Source organism: Agelaius phoeniceus, chromosome 7 (genome assembly GCF_051311805.1).
Source record: "Agelaius phoeniceus isolate bAgePho1 chromosome 7, bAgePho1.hap1, whole genome shotgun sequence".
Lineage (NCBI taxonomy): Eukaryota > Metazoa > Chordata > Aves > Passeriformes > Icteridae > Agelaius > Agelaius phoeniceus.
In genome coordinates, this window is record NC_135271.1 from 15,844,640 (window position 1) to 15,867,927 (window position 23,288).

Below are 23,288 nucleotides of genomic sequence, written 5' to 3' on the forward strand. Positions count from 1 at the left end.
TCATCTGGTAGACATATTATTACACACATGCACACACCAAATTGCTTTTTTGCTAATGACTCATTTGTTCTATTCCTGCCTGTTTCAAAAAAGCAATTAAGTTGAAAATGACCTTTTGAAGATTGTACTTGTGGACCAATCTTTTCATTTTTAATTACTTACTTTGGTTTAATTGTTACATTAGGAACTATTAAGAAAGCAGCCAGCTTCATAATCAATAATTTAATTAGAGTTTTAGGACCAAGAAGTCAATGCAAATGTTATTCTGCAGCCAGGCCTTTCCCAAAGCCTTTGAAAGAACTTTACTCCCATTTTGTTTCAAAGTGACATTGGCCACATAGAAATCAAACTCATTCTTACTGCAATATTTCCTGCCCACACATTATGGGTGGACACAGGCAACTGCTAAGAAGTTCACATTCAGGTCAATCTTCACTCTGCTCAGGCAGGAGCACAACCTGCTTCCCTCACTCCATTTCCCTCATTTTTATTTCACCCATGCTCCCCAGACCCCTTGCCAGGAGCCACACAGTGCTTACTGGAATCCATGGCCAGACTTCCAATATGTTACATTAGTCTATTTATAGCTCTCTAATTACTACTAACATTCAAAGACAAGCAGCAAGTGACAACAGATGAAATCTGCCTCAATGGGTGGTGAATTAATGCCCCCCTTCCCTCCAGTGCCTCTCTCTGCCTGCCCTTGCAAGTTGCCAACCCAGCAGTGCAGGGAGCTGCCAGTGCAGTGGGAATTGCAGGGCCTGAGGTGTCCCTTGCTTGTGATGACAGAGCTGTGGATCACATGGCTCCATCACTGCACACTGCCTTGCTCAGCAGCAGCTCCCACCACCCATCACCCCACCACCCATTGTCACAGACATGTTTTATGAAAAATCCTTTCATTAGGATCTTTTCTCCTGAGAAGCTGGGAGGCCTCAGGAACAAAATGTAAACAATGGTTATCTGCTGCTGTGGAATGCAACAGGTGCATCTGGGATTGGGCTCATGTGGTTGTTTCTAATTAATGGCCAATCACAGCCCAGCTGGCTCAGACTCTCTGGTCAGTCACAAGATTTTATTATCATTCCATTCCTTCCTTTCCTTTGTAGCCTTCTGATGAAATCCTTTCTTCTATTCTTTTAGTATAGTTTTACTATAATAGATATCATAAAATAATAAATCAGCCTTCTGAAACACAGAGTCAAGATTCTCGTGTCTTCCCTTGTCCTGAGACCCCTGTGAACACCACCACAACCCACCACCCACCATCCATCACCCATCCATCATCATCCATCAGCCATCCTGGGCAGAGGAAAGCAGCACAGGGATGAGAGGGAACCTTGAGCCACAGCAGAAGCTTTGCTAGAAGGCCCTGAGCCCTGCAGGGCTGCAGCAATGGAAGCAATCACGTGCTGGGAGCTTTGGGAGCAGGGCAGCAAGCAGGGATTGCAGGACAGGCACTGCTATACCTTGCTAGGGATGGATCACAGGGCTGCTCCCACCCTGGGAAAGGCAGAGAAGGAGACAACACTTGCTCCAAGACACCAAGTCTTGACACCAAGTCTTTGACACTAAGTCAAAGCCAGGCTGGGCTGCACTGCAAGAAGCTCTGAGGGTGCAAACTTTGGAGGAAACTCCTGCAGAGCCCCTGGGGAAACCATGACTGCACAGGAAGGAAAGCATCCAGCTGCAGAGGATCCTGGGGCTCTTGGAACTGGCTCAGCAGAGAATGGTCAAGGCCTCAGGACTGCCAGAGCTCAAGGAACATTTGGATAATGCTTCAGGCACAGGGTGGGATTGCTGGGGATAGTGCTGTGCAGGGCCAGGAGCTGGACTGGATGGTCCTTGTGGGTCCCTTCCAGCTCAGCAGATCCTGTGATTCTCCAGGAGGAGCTTAATGACTGTGAATATCATGATGGAAAGTGTTACTTTAATCTAACCTCACTGCCATTTATACATTTCACATGACTTGCAAGCCAAGCTGGAGATTTAAGCTTTAACACACAGAACTTGTCTTGTCCTCTCCAAGACTTCCCTTTGAAATTAAAAATGTAGCTTTTCTGTGTTTTGGCAAAAAGGCAGAGGAAGACAACTCATTAATGGGCTGAATTCCCACTGGCAACAAGACTCAGACATCCATTGGACAAAACTGGGCATATCAGTGAACAGGAACAGCTTAATAAAACAATTCTAACCTTTTAAGGGCCACTAATTCACCTGGAGCTTTAGAATCATGGAATCACTTTGCTTGGAAAAGACTTTTAAGATCATCAAGTCCAGCTGTTGAGCTCTGCAGAACAACCTGTCAGATTCTAAAAGGTTTAGTCTGGTTTAAACCTAGTTTAACAGGGGGAAAAGCCTGTGGGATCAGCTGATTATACAGTCTGGTAAACTGCTGATTTAATGGGTTGATTTGGAAGAAAAGATAAAGAAGGAACAGGTCCAAGGGAAAGACATAGCTCCAGTGTGAGGGTGATCCTGGGGACAGCAGCCACACACAGTTTGAAGGGCAGTGGTTTTCCTGCCTCTCAGGAAGAGAAAAAAACCACAGCAAAACCAGAACATTGGATATTTTCTTGCTTGTATCTGGGTCAACTGATCCAACTGGCACTTATATGTTCATTATTTGAAATATTTTATTGCAATCTGCCTTTTTCACCGAAGTTGTTTTGATATAAAGTCAGAATGTAGCATTTTTAAGAACTACGTTGACCAAATCAAGCTTTTTTTTCCCCAATTGTTTTTCATTATTAGAATGAAATTTTGACTTTTTTCCTCAACCATACTTCTGGTTTTTAAAAAACTGGCACTAAGTTTCTAGGAAAGCATCCCAAACAGATTTAACATAAACCTTTTCAAGTTGTACTTTTGTCTTTTGTGATACTACTTCTGGGAGCAAACATAATCTGTATTCATAACTATTTGTTCTTGATTTCATATTTCACTGTGACTCAAATTCCTTTTCATGTGAAGACAGGGAGTTTTAAAATATGAACCCATTATTTACAAATGCACAGAATGAAGAACACAGAATTTGTTACACTTCATGCCAGGAACTGGACTTACCCTTGCACATCCCTTATTTACAGCAGCATAATTCAATTGCACTGGGAGATTTGGAGTTTGCATGGAAGAGCTCTTTGTCTCCAACACTGACAACTTCAATCTTTGACCTACTTTTGAAGAGGATTGATTTGGACCTTAAACTGCCTGTCAAAGGTTTTTTAAATGACCCAGCCTGTCTATCCACTCAGCTCATGAATTCATTCCTTGGGAGTTCAAAAGGGTTCAAATAAAACTGACAAATCCAATACTCTGAGGAGATTCTGACTGATAATTTTGTGTCTAAGGTGTTTACTTGGGGATAAATCAACTGAAATAGGCTAAAAATTATAAAGACAACCAGATTGCTTTTCAAAATCACTCCCTTTTGCCTGCTTAATGCTTCTCTCATACACTTGATCCTTAAATTCATTTTTTCCTGAACTTGCCTCGTGAATGACCATTTCAAAGGGACACAGGCAAAGAACCCCCCACCATGGGCAAAATCCTTGAAATGATCTGGGTGTTCCCATGTGCTTTAAGTCTACTGACAAAAATGTTCTGACAAAATCCATATTGAAAAGCAAAACGTCTACAAACTAATTTATATTTCACTGGAAGAAAAAAAAAAACTATAAGAGGATATGTAAGGGAATTACTAATTTAGAAATTACTAAACAGTGATAAAATAAACACTGGAAACTAAGTGGTCTAAAAGATAATTTAATTAGCAGAAAATAGATTTAAAAGGTTATCTAAGGAAATTATAAGTTTGGAACAATTTCCCAGTTGAACCAAAAGTTAACCAGCTTTGAGCTGCAACAGGAACCCCAGCAAGGCTGTCCCAGGCCAAAGACATCCCAGGGTGGGAGAGGATGGGCAGTATTGTGAAGGAGAAAATTGCAAGGCTGCAGCTTAGATCAGCATCCTTGCAATTATTCTACATCCATATGAAACACACAGGCAGCCAAGTGCTCATCATTAAAATGCTGCAGCACAGCTGGAAACCTCAGCCAACAGCTCAGAAACTGCCCTGTGCATGGATTTATTTATTCTCTGGTAGGACACAGAGTGAAAAGCCCTTAGAAATGGCCACTGTCCTCAAACGACCCATGTGCCTTCAGCCAGAGCCCTTTTACAAAGGAAAAAATGCAAATGACCACCCCCAGACTCTTGGGGTTCACTCTGCTCTTTCTCTGGATGAACAGATGGATCATTTTGGGACCTCTGGGGGGCAAAATGCAAAGGCAAGGATGAACAGAGCAGGACCTGGACTGTGACACTCCTCAGAACCTGCTGCTGGGGTTGCTGAGTGCTGCTGCTTGCCCTGCCAGGTGGGACATTCATTCGGGTTTCTCTGCTGTCTCCCACAGACCTAATTGTGTGAGAACTCCATCAAACTCAGCCAATGCTCAAGAGCCATTAGCACACCATGATAGGCAGGCACTGGAGCACAGAAGCTGCAATTTATTAACTACTGCTCTAAAAAGGGCTGTGCCTAAGAAGCTCTTCTATCCAAGGCCACATTTGAAGGCAGAATATTACCCTAGAGAAGCCCCCAGCAGCCTCTTGCTCTTTGCCCTGACTATTCCTTCCCAATGAATTCCTGTGGATGTGGTGCAGCCCCAGAGCCCCAGGCTGCCCTGCTGATGAAGTGTGGTGCACCAACTCAGGAACCATTCCCAGGGGCTCAGAGATGCAGTTTCCCCACAGCCATGCACAGATATCCCTGCAGGAGCCCATAGGAGCCTCTGCCTGCATTCCCAGAAGGGGAAACTGCAGGAGCCTCTGAGGAGGAAAATGGCCAGAGCTGGGTTTTTACTGGGAGCTTCTTGCTGCTGTTCAGGCACGATTTTTGGGCAATTTCATTCTGTTTTTATTTATTTTTTTTTTCCTATGAGATTGGTGCCTGCATTATTCATCAAGGACCACACTACCTTGCAACTTCTAACTTTTGGTTCTGCTGTTCAGCCCACAAATTACTGACAAGGACACAATTTGATGTGCAGAGCCAGAACTGGCATCTGGTCACTGTGCTGCCTTAGTCATCTTTGACCCAAATAGAAAAAAGTTGACATCCTTGATGTCTTCCTCCCTGAATAGCAGAGGTATTAGTTTGATAGTGGAATGGGATCCTTTTATTGGTGTTATGCAGCAATCTTTCTGCAAACAGAATGCAGAAAAACCAGGTCTCATCTTAAATCACTCAGCTGCCCTGCATAAAGAAATAGATCCTGGATAACTAAAATATTAAACTTGAGTACCAAAGAGCAGTAGAGACCAAAATGGACACGAATTATCAAACAGTATCTCAAATGCTTGTTATTTCAACAAATGGAATAGAAATAGAGCATTATATGAGTGTGACTTTTTACAGAGGTCTTTGTGTGCTGAACTTAGTTCACAAGAACAGTGTCACTGATGTAAATGGGCCTCTCCTGCTAAGGACACACAGAATTCTTCCCAAATCCTCACTGGACACATTCCTCAGGGCATTACTACCAAAAGCTGCCTTTTAAATGACAGTCTCTCCGCAATGTTTTCAAAAATGAAATATCCAGTTATAAAATCTGACATTTCAAAAATCAGAACACATGAGATAGTTACTAAATCAATAAGTTTCAAACATGTAGAATGAAAAATGAGGATTTTTTTTTCTTCCCTTCTATTAAAGTATTTAAGTGTATAAATATTTGCTATCTCATCTGTGTGAAAAAAGAGCAGAGGTTCAAGCTTGGCTCAAATGGCGTCGAGACAAATGTGAGCAGTCCCCAGAAATGGCTCCTGAGGCTGTGGGAGATGCAGAGGAGTGGCAGGTCCCTCATCATGGCAGGAATTAACCCAGGCAGGGGAACTTGGACTCAGGGGGTCAGGGGCTCTTCTGCACCTCTCCCATTCATCACTGGACACACTTAGCAATTCATGAGTGGAGATGCTTTCCCTGATGTGTCAGTGAGGAATTGTTCTGGTGAAAAGCCAAAACATGCTTGTCTTTCTATGAAACTGGCACAAGGAGGAATAAATTCTGCAGCTTATCTTGGCACCAGAGCCATCAGCTTCTCTGGCAAGAAATTCCCACCAGAGAACTGCAGCCTGGGTTTCCACATCTGATCTACTGCCTGTCTGGCACAGCACAAGCACGGTTCCTGCCCAAATCCAACACCAAAGCTGTAATTCTCCCTCACTGTTTGGAAAGAGCCACAAGTGCAATTCATCTTTCTCTGTTCTCACTTTCCTATAGACAACATAGCCCATGGGTTTAAAATTAGAGTCAATGTGATGAAGATTTTTTTAAACCACTGGATGGATCTTTGTTATCCAGGAAAAAAAAAAAAAAAAAGAGGAAAAGTAACACCCTGCATTTCCAAAGTCTGCGGGCTGCATTAGAGTTCTACCTTAGTAATTACAAAGATTTATGTTCCATCCTGCCCCAAATCCAGAGCTCATTGTCCATTCAACTTACACTCTCTGACTTAGAGTTCTCTGTATCCATTATCTTTAATAATAAAGAGCTGACTGCACTTAATGATGGAAGAGCAAGATGTGATTAGCAATAGGAATCTGATTTATGAGAAAACAAACCTGAGCGTGGTTTTCATGTTTCATTAAAAGTATCTTAAATGTACTCCTTAATGCTAATTGATCTCACAGAGATGAGCAAATACTCTATTCCTAATTAATGGGATAAAATAATTCATCTTCTTTCTGGAGGGAACATTTAATATCATTCAGCGTTTAGAGGGAGGTGGCATCTTGACAGGGATTTCACCACCTCAAGTGAAGTTTCACTGTGAGCATTTATTCCAAACCTGCAAGATTTCCCACTGGACATGGAAAAAACTCAACAGCATACATACACAACAAAATGCCATATACAACGTTTTCTTTTCACAAAAGTCTTTCCTATCTTAGCTAAATTACCCAAAGCTGAAAAACAATATTGGTGAGCAAATATAGAGGCTTTTTCCTTATGTTTGTCAAAGGAAAACTCCTTGATAACTCTGTTAATTTGCTATAAGCAGGAGATTACTGAGATATTTGCAAGCTAAAGTTCCTTGCAGGATTTATTGAAAACAAAACGAAGCAGAAATCTATTTTTCCATTAAGCATTTCACTTTTGTTTGTATTGCAATAATTTTTTTCCTCTTTTTGAATTATTCATATTTGGATATCAAATATTCCTACAAACCAATGCATTTAGGAATAATGAGTCCTGACTAGTTTCATTTTAACTCATTGTGCTTTCTGACCAGGATTATTATTATTATTATTAAATGACCTTCTATTCAGTCTGTTTCCATAATCCATAAATAGAAATTGCCTAATGAGCATTTCAAGTATTGCAGTGTCATTTCCATGGCAGTTTTTCCTATCCTGTGTTTGTATAGCTCTGATGACAACACCATTTAATCCACAGCAACAGCTCTGCCTGCTTCCTCTCAAATCCCTTCCATGAATACAGCCTTCTGCATTTGAGGCTGGAATCTTGTACCTTTGCACTGAGTGGCTATAACATCAACTGAAGAATTAATTTGAGAACTTCAAAAGTTACTCCATACCACAGAAATGGCAATAATTATTAGATTTTCTGATGAAAGAGGAAAAAAATTCCTTTTGCCTTGTTCTCATGTTCTACTTGAACAGGATTTGCATATTTGGTTTGCAAAGCAGCAGGGACAAATACACTCTCCAGTATATTCAATCCATTTTTACCCATTCCAAAGAAAGAAGGTAGAGAAGAACAAAGGAGGAGACGCAGAGTTTCTCTCACCACCTGCAGTGATATGATATGGAGAAAATAATGCATGTTCCATGAGGAATCAGGAGAGTTCTGGAGGAGGGGAGGCAGATTCCTTCGAGAGGAAGTGTTGCATGGTGACATTTTTGGTCAGAAGATAACACGTGTATTAGTGAATCTTTTACTGGCACATCACCCTCACTTTCTATTTTGATTTCACACTGGGTTTTATTTTTCTCATGTCACACATATCACTAAATCCTGAATTCAGGAAAGACCAAGGCAAAGCCTTGCCTACCTTTCTGACATCCCAGAGAGACAAGGTCTTGTCAGCAGAGCTGGTGACAACGGTGCTGGAGAAGGGCAGGAACTCGATGCTGTTGACTGAGTCCTTGTGGCCACGCAGGGTGTACCTGCATCTCTCACTGCAAGAGAAGAAAACAGGAATGCAGCACCCTCCACTCAGGGTAATATGATCCACAGACAGCTTTAGGTGAATGCAGAACACATTTTGTGCATCTCTGGAAAAATGAACACTGACAATGATTCCTCACCCAAACACTGCGCCATGGAGACAGCTACAAACCCCAACCCATTGGTGTTTGCTTCCCAGTAAGGAAGGCTGGAGCAGGAAGGCATAAAGAAATGAAAAGTGGCTTTTGAAAGATTGAATCCTAAGGAGGAGCAATGAAAGCACCACTTTGTGTTCCCTGGGTGGATCCTCAAAAAACCTTGTTGATGCAGAACTGAAAGGGAATGTGAATGAAAAGGTAGGATAGAGACAGCACAGTTTCCTTTTTATAGACATGAAATTCCTTTTTGTCAAAAGGCCTGAGAGATCTATTGGACTGTGCCCACATGCCCTCTGAAGAAAGCCAGTGAGTGCTGGCAACCTGGTTTTCCTCTCTGCACAAAAGCTTAGAGAAAGCAAGTGGTGCCTGGGAGCTCTTTACTGAGGGTAAAGTCTTGTTCCTGTGGACACCCCAAACCCCTTTTCCCTGAAGGAGAGGTCTCTGGCTATGGATGAACCACTCCAGCAGCCATTGTAAGCTCCAATTTCTTAAAGCAGAGGTGAGGGAACAGAGGTGCACCCCTAGAAACGAGGTGTTCATCATGAACTGACAGCTCAGATGGAATTCCCTGTGAAGTGGTTCTGAAAGTTCTTTCAAGGCTCAAGACACCCAGCCACTGCACCTCCTCCCAGCTGAGCAATAACACCCTAGAGCTTTTGAGCTGCCTTTCTCACCTTTTTGCTTTGTTTTCTTTGAATGAGTTAATTTCTGGGACAACTCTGTTGGTCCTTCTCAGGTGAGGGGATGGATCTGATACAGATGGAACCCCAGACAGGAAGCTTTTCCCATTGTAGGAAAGTGGACACAACCATGATGACACTGCTGTGGAGAATCAGTTCTCTCACCAACAGCCTGACCTTGGCTGTACAGCTGTAATCCCAGGAAAGCTTTTTGGGTTTTGCTTTGCCTTCTGTGTACAGACCAGAGCAGAACATTCCTTAAACTGGAGTTGAGGTGAAGAGAAGGAAGAGCCCAAGGATGACCCATCCAGACAGCACAGAAAGTGACAGACAAATCTTAAACTTAAATCTGAGTTTAAGTAATTTAAGATTACTTAAACTCAGCAGACTGGCAAAGGCTTAACTCCTTCAGGAGTGTGTCAAGAGGGGGGATGATTGAAATAATCCAGGATCCATCACTCATTATTAAACAAGGGCATCACTCCATGATTTCTTCAGATATATGTAAAACTTAAATGTGCAGTATTTGTATTGTTATATCCTGTGAAAACACACAGGTAGGGGAGCATACTGTAGAAAAAACTAATCAATGTAAACTCAGTAGCAGCTCTATCCTCTTTGTTCAGCTGAGTCAAAAATAGTATGAAAAAATAAAAGCCAACAACTCATCATAAATTACTGCAGCTTTCAGCAAGAGCTCAGAATTTTATTCCCTGCTCATGTGATTCTGACAGTAGAAACACACCTCCCTGGAGCTGGCTGCTGAATATATCACTGGGGCTTGCAAATTAGATTACTGGGTGGCTCCTAACAGAGAAATTTCTTACAATATTTATTAAGGAAGCTGTCAGCAGAGGGGAATTAAAGATGTGATTTTTCTGCCTTTTTTTTTCCCCTGCCTGTATGTCCCCAGAAGGCTTTCAGAGCTCTTGCCAGTTCTGTCCCACCAGCACAGGAGCTCAGTGTCTGCAGGGAGGGGCAGGCCAGGAGAGCTGCACGGTTGGGATGGACACTGCCCTGAGCACTGATCTAACCCAGGGACTCCTCAGATCTGTGCTTTTCCATTTGCCACTCTGCAATGATATCCTGTGCTCAACACCAAGCCTGTCCCCACAAAGGCAGAGCAGAAGGGAAATAAGTAGCTTCTGAGAAGAAAGATTATCCAGGAAATAGATTTCAAGGAAATATTAGATTCCACTGGTATCATTTTACAGAATCTATGTTTTTCTATTATAGATAATACATTATACCACCCAGTGTTATCTGTTATATAGACTACATGTATTATTTTGTCACAAGGACTCATTTTAAACTAGACATAAAGTGTTGGCTGTTAGAACTTGGTGTACAAGGTATCTGATATTCATGATCACTTGATATATGACAGTAAAATAGCTTCAGTAAAATAATTCTTTTGTCTCACAGTCTCATTGCAATGTTTTACACCACAAATATGCCTTTTCCATCTCAGATCTTCCACCTTATTGGTGCCTAGAAATGCCATTTTTTAAAGGTGCCCAATCATTTCCAGCTTGCATGTTCCAGTGTAAAGGCTCTGAGCTGCTGAACAGTTTCTGACAAGGAAAATCCTGCTGCATTTTTTTTGTGGGCACTCTGCATTTTTGAAAACATAGACAGCTTTCCTTACCACAGTGTGAGAGTGGTTCCATTGGAAGAAAGAGGAAATTTTCCTATAATAACAAGGTGTGTCTATGCTCTCCTCAAAGGCTGGAGAAGAACAAAATCTTCAACCTGCTTGACTGGGCTTGGGGTGAAAGAACACAGGAAAAAGGAGGCAGTTAAAGGAAAAGAAGAGATTTTGTTTGTCAGGCACTGATGTAAGATCTGGACCGTCCCAGGCAGACAGGCTGCAAGAACAAGCTTGTGAGAGATTAATTAGGTGCCAAAGCAGGAAGGCCCATTCAGAATCCCTTAGCAAGGTGAAAATGGACTGATGATGTGAGGGACCATGACAGCAGCAGAAGGGAAGGAAATGATTTGCACTTTTCCATCAGGAACACAAACACCCAGCCCTGATGCAGCCTCTCTCCTTCCCACTTCCCTATCACTGCACTCTGATGAGCTCTGGCTCTCAAGATCTCATTTACCACTCTGATAACTGACTGGCTGAATATTTCTGAGAACCTTTCCCCAATGCTACATAAAATAAATTCATCTTTCCTTCCAGCTGAGACATAATTTCAGAAAGATTGTCTTGTACCAGCTATCTTCTGGTGAGAAAGGGCAACAATTTATCTAGATGTTCTTTTTCCATGAAAGAAGAAGTTGATGTGAAGGGTAGAGTATCACCCTGCTTTTTCATGGAAGCTCATGTTTCTATCCAATGGCACAAGTTTATCTACATTAGAATAAACCTGTAGTGTTTTTTCATGGAAGCTCATGTTTCTATCCAATGGAACAAGTTTATCTACTTTATTATAAATCTGTAGTGTTTTTTTCATGGAAGCTCATGTTTCTATCAAATGGTACAAATTTATCTACTTTATTATAAATCTGTGGTGTTTTTTTCATGGAAGCTCATGTTTCTATCCAATGACACAAGTTTATCTACATTAGAATAAATCTGTAGTGTTTTTTCATGGAAGCTCATGTTTCTATCCAATGGCACAAGTTTATCTACATTAGAATAAATCTATAGCTACGTGCACTGGGTATTTTTCTCATTGTGAACACAGAGCCTCATGGATATAAAACCTTTGAACATCCTCATTCAGAAGACAGAGGGATCATGTATGAACAGCAGGTTAGACACTTCCACAAATCTTGATGCCTCAAGAGGTTCTCAATAAATGATGTCATGAGAGAAATGCTGCTCAGTAGTTTAGTATTTTGCAGATTGCATGCTAAAACATCACTCAGGCACCACTTCAACCTTCATCCTTTCCCTCTGTTAGTAGAGGACTAATTGTGCTCAATGTTTTCTTCTTCTCTGCAGTCAGTTCCTCTTCCTGAAATTCAGGTGAGGTAATGATGTCCATCAATAAATCAGCCTTCATTCTATCTCACCAGGTCTGGATATTTCCTAAGAGTTTCAAACAAACATGGACAGATACTAATCCAGAAGCACATCTATGCCAGGAATGCTGGCTTCAATTAACCATACCAATATTGATGTCATTAGCTCAACAGATTGGGAAGATGTAATTTCTAGAGACTTCTCTTTTGAAAATCACATTTCACAATGGTTCATTCAAATTCCAAATGAAGTTTCAGTTTGCAGTTTCAGTAAAACTGCATTGAAAAGAGAAGATATGAAAGATTTCCACTTACATAAGACTTCAGTGAATATTCCTAGGCTCTGCAGAAATGTAAAACAGCAGCCAAAAAATGCACCAGTCAGATATTCCAGAGACTGTGCAGTAATTGAAAGGGAATACAGGCATTGGGTAGACTCCTCTTGCCCTGCATCCTTTCTCAGAAAAACTCAGGAAGAACAAAGCAGTGCCCAGCCTGCCTGGACTGCCAGCCATGCAGCAAACCACAGCCACGAGGCACACAGCATGTGGACAATTCTTCTGCTACTTTAGTGTTTCAAAAAAACACTCCACACATGTAATCCTATGCAATCAGGATTTTTTTCCCCCTTTTTTGTCTTTTTTTTTTTTTTAAGCATGTAGTTTCTGTGTTCAGTTGTATTTGGAAAAATTGGGGGAGTGGAGTGGGATACCATTTCAGTGAGTAGTTAGGGAGCCATCATTACTTATTTTATTTCTGTGCCATATTGAACCTCTGTTCAAGCATGGTAATTAAAACTACCTATACAGCCAATGAAAATTAATGAGATTTTGAGCTTGTTCTTTGGAGTCAGTGCCTCTCCCACACAACTTTTTCCATGCCTTCAGAGGAATTCATTAAATTGAATTAAATGAATTCCCAAACAGGAACTCCCAAACTGTACTATCTTTCTCCAAACCTCCTGTCTCAAATGGAGCAAACACTAAGCTCAACTCCCTCTCATGTCTATTGAGAAACATTCTTCTGTGTGAGCTGCAATCACAATTTTCAGGGCAAGTTACACCAGAAAGTCACCTGCTGTGAAGGTGGACCCAGCATTTCTGAGGAAGATCTGTAAAGACACAACCAGCCTTCAGTGCTCCTACTAGGCCGTAATTGGAACAGTCAAAAGGAGAATATTTTTAACAAAACTTAACCCTATCACTTTCTCATAGTATGGCTCTATCTCCAAAATTTGTTTACATTCGGCATAGAACTTTCCCAGCCAAGATCAATGGCCAAGGATAGCAAATAGGCTGGCCTAAGACATTAAAATGCCAGCTTGGTTTATGCTGTTATAAATGCATCCTATCATGTCTTTACATTTTATGACCTCTATTTTATTTCTAGGTAGCTTCACATATGACACATCCAATTATTCATGTCAAGAATGTAAAACTACCAGTATTTCAGTAAAAAGTGCCTGCCATCATTTATGACAGTGATTTTATTTTTTTTTGGACCCATTATTTCACTAAATGTAACACATTTTCTGAGACACTGACATGTGAGGACACTTACTCTAGAAAGTACATTTGTCTCTGAAAAGATACATGAAAGTATGATGTTGTCAATATGAAACACTTTGCTCGATTATTACTTACACTGAACAAATGGAACTCTCTTCCAATTGTGAACATTCATTTGTGCTCTCTCTCAAGCCAGCGTTTGACACTTGGAAAATGCAGTGCTAAAGGAGATTTTACTGCAGCTTCTGTGACAATGCAAACATTTCTCCTCCAGTATTTAGAAACATTTAGAAAGAATATACAAATTTAATCCTTCTCTGTGTAATTTATTTTCATATTTAGCACTTATGGAATGTTTTAATCTCTGCAATCTGAGTGCTCTGCAAAACAAGGAGCAATCCCCCGATTTAAACAAAGCTCCAAGTCAGGCTTTCCCTGGCAGGGATCAGTTTGCAGAGCTACTCATGAGTTTCTCAATCTGGTGAAATCTGTTATCAGATAATTTTAATTTTTGCACTTTTTAAGTTCACACTGAGCAGAAGCAGGATTCAGTATTAAACCCTGCTGTCATCACTCCCATCAGGGGCTGAACCGCACAGGCACCATGAGCACGGCCCAGTCCTGCTGCAAGCAGCACAAGCTCTGCCGCTGATGGCAGGAGGAGCAGGATGAGATCCAGCTCTGTCACCACAGGAGCCTGACAGCTCACACTTTGCTCTGGTGCACAGGAAATTGAGCTTGTGAAAGGAAACTGATCTCTGAACAGGGATGGACTTTACTGCTAAGTGCAAGGGTGTGATTTTCCCCCTTCCTCTGCCCTTGTCTTCCTCCTTCTGCCAAAAGCAAAGCAAAATCTTCCCAGCTAGGGAGGCTTAGCCAAGGAAGAAAGAACCCCAGACATGATCCATATGTTTCATTAGTGTCTTCTAGGCATATAAACAAACATTGCTCATCTGACTCAGCACATTTCTAAGTCTGCTGTAAAATCCTGTAACATCCTTTTCTCAGACCCCTTGTGAACAGTCGTACTGCTAAAACACAGAGCCTCTGAACTGGATCAAATTGTGTCCTTCCACTGACAGGACATGAGTCTATGTCAACAGTTACATTTTTGACTTGCTTGCTAAGTTTTGAAAGGCTGCAGCAGTTTATTTTTGAGAGTTCAGATTTCCTCTCTGAGATCAAGCAAGGCTCTCTTCCCCTCCCTTTTCAGGAGCTGAACTGAGCATGGCAGCTTTCCTTTAACACCAATTTGTAAAGACTCAACTCTCACCAGCTCTGCTGCAACTCCTGCTGAAAACTGCAATAAAAGCACCAGGATTTAGTAGCTGAAGAGGTTCTACCTGCAAGAGTTAACTGCAGTCCCAACCCTCCTCTGGCCCAGCTGGGGGAAGGAACATCCTGGGCTTTGTGCTCACACAGGATGCACCTACACCTCCAGGTACCCTCCAGTCTGCTCCAAATTTGTCTCACACTTATTGGGAGCCCCCACTTTTAGCAAAAGTCCAAGAGAAGGCTGAAGGGCAGTGCCTGAACATGATGGTCCTTAAATGTGGGTCTTGTTAGATGAGGTGTGAGAACACCTTGTGCTCTCAAGCCCAGTCCCAAGCACTTTGGGGCTCACTCTTGCAAGCACCTCCAGAGAGTTAAAGCCTTCCCACAGCAGGGAGATGGCCAAAAGCTTCTCTAATCCTTCCCTTCCCATTCTGTGGTGCTCCCTCCACAGCCCCCCACCCCTGAGGCATTGGTGTGCTGTTAACAAGATATTCTGTCAACAGCAACACCCAAACAGGACAGGAAAGCTATTTTATTGTGTTGGAAATTCATTTCATCTCCAAGGACCTTGCCTCCTTACATATTTTGCTGTTCTAAAAATGACTTCGTCCCATTTCTATAACTTGAAAGAGCCTCTTTGGCAAATAATACACAGAAAGGGAAAATTGAATGTACCTGAGAACAAAAAAATACAAAAAACCACATGCAGAACAGAAAAAGAGGGCAATGCATTACGTTAAATGATGTCTGATAGCTTGAACTTCAGATTCAGTGAGGTCTAACAGTGAGGGACATTTGGCAAAATTCCCCTAATAAATTTATAATTAACCAGCAGAAAGCAAGGCTCCAGTCAGGTTTCTATTCTGCAGTGAAATTAGATAACAGCCAAATAATCACAGTCTTTGAAAGAGAGCGCTGTGAATGCAGGAGAAAAAGGTTGCAAAACTTCATGCCTTACCTTTGGGATTGAAGTGCTTATTTGCCTCAATTCCTGGTAATTTATGTAACACAATATGTATTACTGGAAAAGTAGCCAATTATAACACTGTATTTATTTTTCTGGCAGAGCTCTACTGTGTGTATTTAAGTAGAAGCTGTGTGTTTATTGAGCATGTGGAAACTTCCTCTAGCAGGCAGACACCGAGATGCAGCACTGAGTTAAAAAATACTCTCAGACAAAAAAGCACAAAGTTTTGAGGCCACCCCTGCTGGCTGTGGTGTTGGACACAGGCCTGGCTGCCTGATACCAGCCTGGGAAATATTAAAAACCTTATTTTTTACCATGTTTCTGTATCAAGTGCACATAGATAGTAGTAGGGTGGGCTTTACAGAATGAAGACTCTCCCTGTGCCATGGTGGGTTAGAACTCTCTGGCACAAATAGGCAGAAAAGAAACATCATCAATTATCTTTTGGTGCTTGATTGATTCCAATACTACCCAAACTCAGGATCTATTTTGATAAAAATTGAGAATACTAAATATGATTGACAATAGCTTTATACGTTTTTGTGAGTGAAAAGCCCAAGTTATTGAATTAATAATATTCTACTTAGGCTTTCATTAGAAGGCATGAAAACTTTGCCAATAATCTATCTCCTTTTTTTATTGGCTTGAAACATGAATAATGAATCTGCTCATTATTACACTGAAGATTTAGTCTCTTAATGTCTTGCATTTCTTTGAACAAATGAAGTGTTCTATGAGAAGTATTATTATTTGTATTTTCTGATTCTAGATGAAGGGGTTTTTGGTGCGAAGCTTTAATTTTTTTAAAGGAAAGATAAAACAGTAGGACTGAAGGACCTAAAATCTCTACTTAAGAATAGTCTGTGGTCTTTTTGCAAGATTGTAATATATTCTTCAGTCCCTTTTACTATGTAGGCTTGGCTGTAGCTCATCAAGGTATCTTTAAAATCCCACTGCTCAACACCTGATTGTTGGCAGCACAGGGCACGTTTCAGCTCATGGCAACAGCTGTTGCAAAAGCTCACTTTCTATTGAAATTGGGCTCCAAATAAATTATGGTAACTTATTTCAGCAATTTTAGTTCAAACAGAAGCCTGTTATTTACAATCCAATTTTTTCAGAAGTGAGACGTGTTTTTATATGTTTCAAATTTGGATTACATTTCATTTGACAAGGATTGTACTTCCCCAAGGTTAGAGTCAGGTCAACAAAAATGACTTTGAAAGTCATGGGACAGAAGAAGATTTAGGCTTTTATATCCCAAATGTAGATTTTAAGTGCCCTTTCCATCAGCTGGGTCAAAACAGACCAAGTCAATTACAAGGTTGAAAATGTGCCTAACAAGAGTGACACCAGGGAATGATCTAAAGTAATCCTGACTTAATTAGTAATTCTCACCCCAGCTGCCAGTCAGAAATGACACATTTGTTAACACTACTCTAATGGGAATGTTCTGGGCATTCCCAGAACATCTGTAACACAGCAGTGGGATTTGGTCCCACTCTGAGCACCATGCAGGAGCACACACCCTGCATTCCATATTTCAAAATCCAGGTTTAGTTCTTTCCTCTTCCTCTGGAAAATCAACATCCACGTATCAAACCATCCATTTGTGGCTATGGCTTCTAACTTTTCCATCAAGTCTGTCTGCATGCAGAAAATAAATTCCATCAGCCAAAGGAAAAGCTTTGTGCAGCTCAGTGCTCCCAGCACCGACACGATCTGCAGCAGTTCCCCTCCAGGGTCAGCTCTTGTATTTCATAGTGATGGAATAAAATGCTCCTTCAGTCCTTCAGCCAGGAACTAGAACACAAACTCCTCCTTGGAAATGCCCGTGTCTCCCTTGCAACATACAAAAAACAAGCCACCAGAGTCCCAAACCTCAGTCCAGGAGCAAGGTACACTCAGGTTCAAAAAGGTACATGGTAATTCTTAGATTATTTTTTGACTCTGACCCTTGCTCAGCACTTTCTGCAAATCAAGTTTCCTCAGAGGATTTTTTTTGTTGGACAGGTGAAGACAGGAGCATCAGAAATTACTTATTGAAACCCAGAGCCTTGTTTCATGAAACAATTATCTCCTCCTCCCTCCAGGCTCAGGGGTCTGAGCTAATCAGATCCACACAGGCTCAGTAATAATGAAATAGCTGTAACCCATTTAAGCAGGGCAGGACAAGCAGTGTGTTTGCTGCTCAGCAATTCTGCCACTGAATAAGCAAAGCCTCTCCCCTGTGACAGTGGGCTCTCCTCAATTACCACATCAGCTGACATCAGTGCTGAGCTCACGGCCTGCTCCACACTCCATATCAAGCTGTCATGATCTTATTATTTGTGTCTTCTTTTTTCTTTTATTACAATGACTTAAAAACTACTGCCTTTTCAGGCTAACCCTGAACAAGTAAATGCAGATGTCTCAATCCCTCCTTGCTTTTGAAAGACAACAGCACACAAGTGTTTTGATGGATCACTGCCAAGTGATTTCATTTCTTGTGTCCTTATATTAAAGCTTATGTGAGAGCTATTTGAACAGGTTATTTTGAAGTTTTAGACTTTTGCTGTTCAAATAAAATATTGTGGAGAAGATGAGCCATCTGCACTCCACATTCAGATCCCCTTTATGGTGCATTCCAACCACCCTGAAGAATTTGTTATTTCTTTCATTCTCTTCCTTGTCATCATTTATTTCATTCTTCTACACGATCACATTAATAAATAAAGAATATGGCATTATATGCACAACTATTGACTGGTGAGACATAACACAGAAAATAACAAATGTAACAAGAAAAAACAAAATTTGAAATATATTTTCACCAGAAGACCAGATAAACTTACTACATTATGCTGGAACACACATTTTCTTTGTGAGGCTAATCTGATCTATTGCTTCTGAAAACTCTCAGACAATGTAGGAAAGAATTGTTTTTAACAAGAGTTTAAGTCTGTAACAGTGGATAACAGCACACTTTTAAAAAATGTCACTCCTGTAGCACTAAAGCCTAAAATACCTTGCCAAAACCTACTATGTTCATCCCACTAAGCTCTAGCATATCATGTTCTCTATAAATTTACATATTTAGGATGAGATTTCCAAGCTGTCTGGATAGTGCACAGTCTGAGATTCCTGCAGCTGTTGGGTGCCCAAATAATGGGATTTTCCCACGTGACAATGTGGCCACACCAACATATTTTCAATCAACCCCTCGGGCTCTTTGAAAGCTCCAACTCTGGGTGTTTGAAATGAAGGGTTGGGGTGGAGCAGCTGCTGAGGGAGAACTTTTCCTGTGAACTTGTTCAGAACTTGTTCTGTGCTATCACCGGAATTGGGGAGCAGCTGATGAGGAGAACAAGAAGTGGCTCTTGGGCTTCTGTTTGCCAGGAGCTGCATTAAATTGCATGATGGATAACCCAGGTCTGCACTAGCACAAAACTCTCGCCTTTCTTCAAAGAAACCACCAGCATTGGAAAATTACCAACAAAAAGGAAAGACTGAAACAAGAATTATACAGGAGGACAGCAGAATAAATCTAGAGAACTCAACTAGGTCCACACAGTTGCCATAAAACTGACTCAAACCAGCTTTTAGCTCTCAAAAAACCAACCAAACCTGAGTCCAGCAAAACCCCTGCACCTCCAAAAACCCCTAAAACAAACCAAAACTCCACCATTATTTTACCTCAAGATCCACTTCTGGTCTAGCTTATAGTGGTGAAATTCTATATAGGACAGAGAAAGCAGTACTGGCATGTCATAATTTAATTTCATTACTTTTAAATTTTTTTGTGTGTGTGTATTAAGTTAGTATTTTAAAATTTATTTTTAATATATTTCTTTTATGTCTTTAATCCCAACCCATATACATAAAAAGCACTGTGACTCTTGTCGGATGTCATTTTCCTCCACATTTTAAATTTACTGAAACTTCTTTAGACCTATTAAACAAGCAAATTCTTTTTGAAAACAGTACAACAAGGCTGAGATGCAATAAATATAAGCACTTCAATATTTAAGTGAGGAAAATGAATTTCAGTGTGCTTTCAAATTGGTTTTCTTCAGTGTAGAGTTTCTTTATTTGTCCAAATAAAATGGATTTGAGTGGGTGGCAGCTTTAAGGAGTTATATGCAGCACTATTCAATGGCTTTGTGAACTTGGGAAGGGATTATGAATAATGGATTTGCTGTGCTCTTAGACATGGAGCCACAACAAAACCAGTGCCAATTGGAAGTTCTCTAATGGGCATCTGCTGGAGTGAAGAATAAAGAGCCTGGTCCACCCTCTGAAGCTACAGGTGCAGGAATGTTTGTTTAGTTCCTGAACAGAATGGGAAGAGCTGAATTCCCAGGGATACCTCCTACCACTCCCCAAAAAGGGACAAAAGGGCTGGATTTCCCTTTGCCAACAGCTGGAGGAAGGGAAAGATTAACTTGAAACAGAAGCACAAAATATAAGAGTGATTTTGTCTCCTCCTTACCTAAATGTGCACAGTTTGGTGTACTTTCCTTTTTGTTCCAACTTTCCCTGTTAACAGCATGATTTTCCATCAATATATTTATATTACTATATATATATATATATATATATATATTACACCTGTCTAATCCCAGTGGGCACCCAAAATAAGTGTCACTGGATGAGAAGAGTCTCCACTGCTCTCCAGGGAAAGAGAGGCCTTTGCAAGTGCCTACTGAAATCTTCAGCTGCACATAGCAAAGCTCAGTTTACAACTGAATATGTAATGAAAGTACTGTCAAGCCATGAGCAATAACCTGATATGGATCACTTAGAAGGCTGACACACTTAGAATTAGGTTTTCATCAACCCACAGTACCAGTGCTAACTTCACACCTTGTATCCCAGTGTTCCCAAACCCTCATTTCAATCTTAGCCTTCCAAAGTCAGCTAAGATCTGTATAACTATGAAACAAACCCTGATATTATATTAAAAAAAAAAAATCTAAAAGGGGCTTTTAAAGGAGCAGAAGATCACACACAGTATTTTTTGTTTTTTCTCTGAATTTCAGAGCAGGGATATGAGTGTGACTACAGCTGTGTTCCCAGTGTGCAGCAAACTCCTGTGCCCTTTATGCCACACAAACACTCTGTGACCGTCTGCTCTGTATTAAATAATTCACAAATTTTGTTGACATTTTACTGCAATCTCCATATTAAGATTCCATTATCTAGAATGTTTGTGTTGGTGACAGAAATATGCTTGAAAGAGACACTAAAATATAAAGAAATTCATTGGGTTTGCATCAAGTGGATAATTCCAATACATATTTAATAGGTTTCCCACAGACACATGCCTTTGCAGGCTCTGAGTTCAGTAAATAGATGCATAAAAATTGTCTTGCAGATGGTGAATTGATTCCTAGCTGGGAAAGATATTGGTCAGCCTAGAACAAGATTTTTGTGTGATGATGTGTCTCAATTCACATCAGAAAACCTACAAATATTAAAGTGCAGAAGGGAAATTGCCAACATTTTTATTTGCTTCATCCTGATCTTCATCACCTCCACCAAGGCAAAATCCCCCTTATTTTCCTGGGAAGTGCCAGAGGGGTTGTGTCTGCCGAATTCACAGGCTTAACCACTTGGACCATATGGGAACAGACCTTACAGCTCTCAGCCTGCTTGAGGATTTGGAGATCTGTCTCAAAGAATAACCCACACCAGAGAAGCTGTGTTACTTGTATGAGGTCCAACAACTTAGGGAAGTGTAAGGAGTGAGGACAGAAATGAGCCCCAAGTTTTTAGAAACTGCCCCAGAGAAAAGAAATCACTATTGGGTTGGGAACAGTATTCACATTTTAAGAAAGTACAAACACAATTCAGTGTCTTCCAACATCAATTAAAGACCCAGGGCACTTTTTTTTGTATGCAAGAATTAATTGTAAAGGACTAAGATGCAACTTGTGTTCATTTTCCAGCTGAGGCTAATCAAAGATGAATAGAGTTTGCTCTAACAGGATGCACAACTAGAGTTCCACCACTTGGGAGAGAAAATAATCTTGTCTAACATCTGAACTCTTAAAACAAAACAATAAAAAGGAAGAAAAATAAAACCCAAAAGCATCACACACAGACATGTCTGAAGACTGCCTGGAGCCAGAGGACAAGAACTTGAAAAATTACTAGAGGAATTTACATGCATTAAGGCACCCACTACAGGAAACTTTTACTTTGAAATCAAATGACCAATGCATCTGATCTCAAACCAGGAGACATCAGCAGCTCAAAATAGCTCACATTCTGGTGGATATGTAGATATTCCTGTCAGAGTATTGTTGCTTGTGAATAGTAAGATGTATTCCTGCTCTTTTTAGTTCACTGGGAGACAAGAAGAGAAATAACCTACAATTACCTGTGCTGCAGACACGGGGATTTTGGGTGACAGTGCTCCACTTGATTGTGGAGCACAGACTGTGTGTGTATTATTTGCACTAACTGGTACTGACAGGATGTGGGAGTGATGATGGAGATACATAATTTTAATGAGCTGTTGTCTTCCCTGAGTTCTGTAATAATATCTGACACTTTTCACTGCTCTGTGAATTATTCTGTTGGTACAATTAATTTCTGGTTTGGTGGAGATACTGTAAGTCAGTATTTCTAGGAAAACAGCTTAGGTAAAGAAAAGCCTGCCAGTAATGAGTGACTGTAACGTGAGGGAGAAAGAAAAAATCTGGATAATGAGCCTGGATATGGAGTGGAAAACTATAATCTGACTTCAATTGTGCTGAGTGCCTGCAGTGCTGATCCTTTGCAGTTGAGTTGTGAATCTAGGACAGTGGAAACACTCTGTCAAGATCTGACTAACATTTTGCAGGTTATAATACCTGCACACTTGCAAATAGGACAAAGAGACAAAAACACAGTGCCTGAGCTTCCTCCAGTGCAAGCAATCCCAACAGACTCAGCTTTTTGGGACCTGCCAGCTGCTCTGGTTAGGATTTAGTGGAAGGAAGCCTCAGTTTTACCTCCCTCATTCCTCCTGCTCCTGAAGTAGCTTCCAGGAAACTGAGGAGGTATTTGGACAAATGAGGGACACCAAGCAAAAGGTGTTCAATTTCCAGAGGAGCACATTTTCTCACCAGCTCAAATAAAGCTTCCTGCTGTCCAACAGGAGCCTCTCAGCCACTTACACATAATTTAGGAAATCTGGCTTAAAGGAGGAGAACTAGAACATTAAAAACCCTAACAGTTGCATCTAGTAGGTTTTTTCCAAGCCATACTGAAGGCTGAAACAATAGAAACAAGGAAACTTCTGAGATCAGGAAATTATACACCCTTTAATGTAAATCAAGTGCAACTTTTTAAAATATCTTTTCATAAAAGAAATACTATGTAGCTAACTATGGCAGAGTTCAGGTAGGCCTACTCAGAGATCTCTGCAGAACTCAGACATTTTAGAAACCAGCTCTATTTTCAGCTTCAGTTTAAAAAAAAATAAAGAAGTAACTTGATTTTTTCCCCCCTCCATTAATCAAAAACTGTGATGTGTAGCTCAAGACCAGTAGCAGAAATCAG

General features: G+C 40.8%; 1 protein-coding gene across 2 annotated transcripts in view; it reads right to left on the reverse strand.

Annotated features, from left to right (window-relative positions):
* SPAG16 (sperm associated antigen 16) overlaps positions 1-23,288 on the reverse strand; it is a 373,146-nt gene that overhangs the window by 146,109 nt on the left and 203,749 nt on the right. For both annotated transcript variants that reach the window (XM_077181042.1, XM_054636654.2), the window contains one exon: positions 8,079-8,205. In XM_077181042.1, coding sequence (XP_077037157.1) covers positions 8,079-8,205 — 127 coding nt within the window. The remainder of the gene's footprint in view (positions 1-8,078; positions 8,206-23,288) is intronic.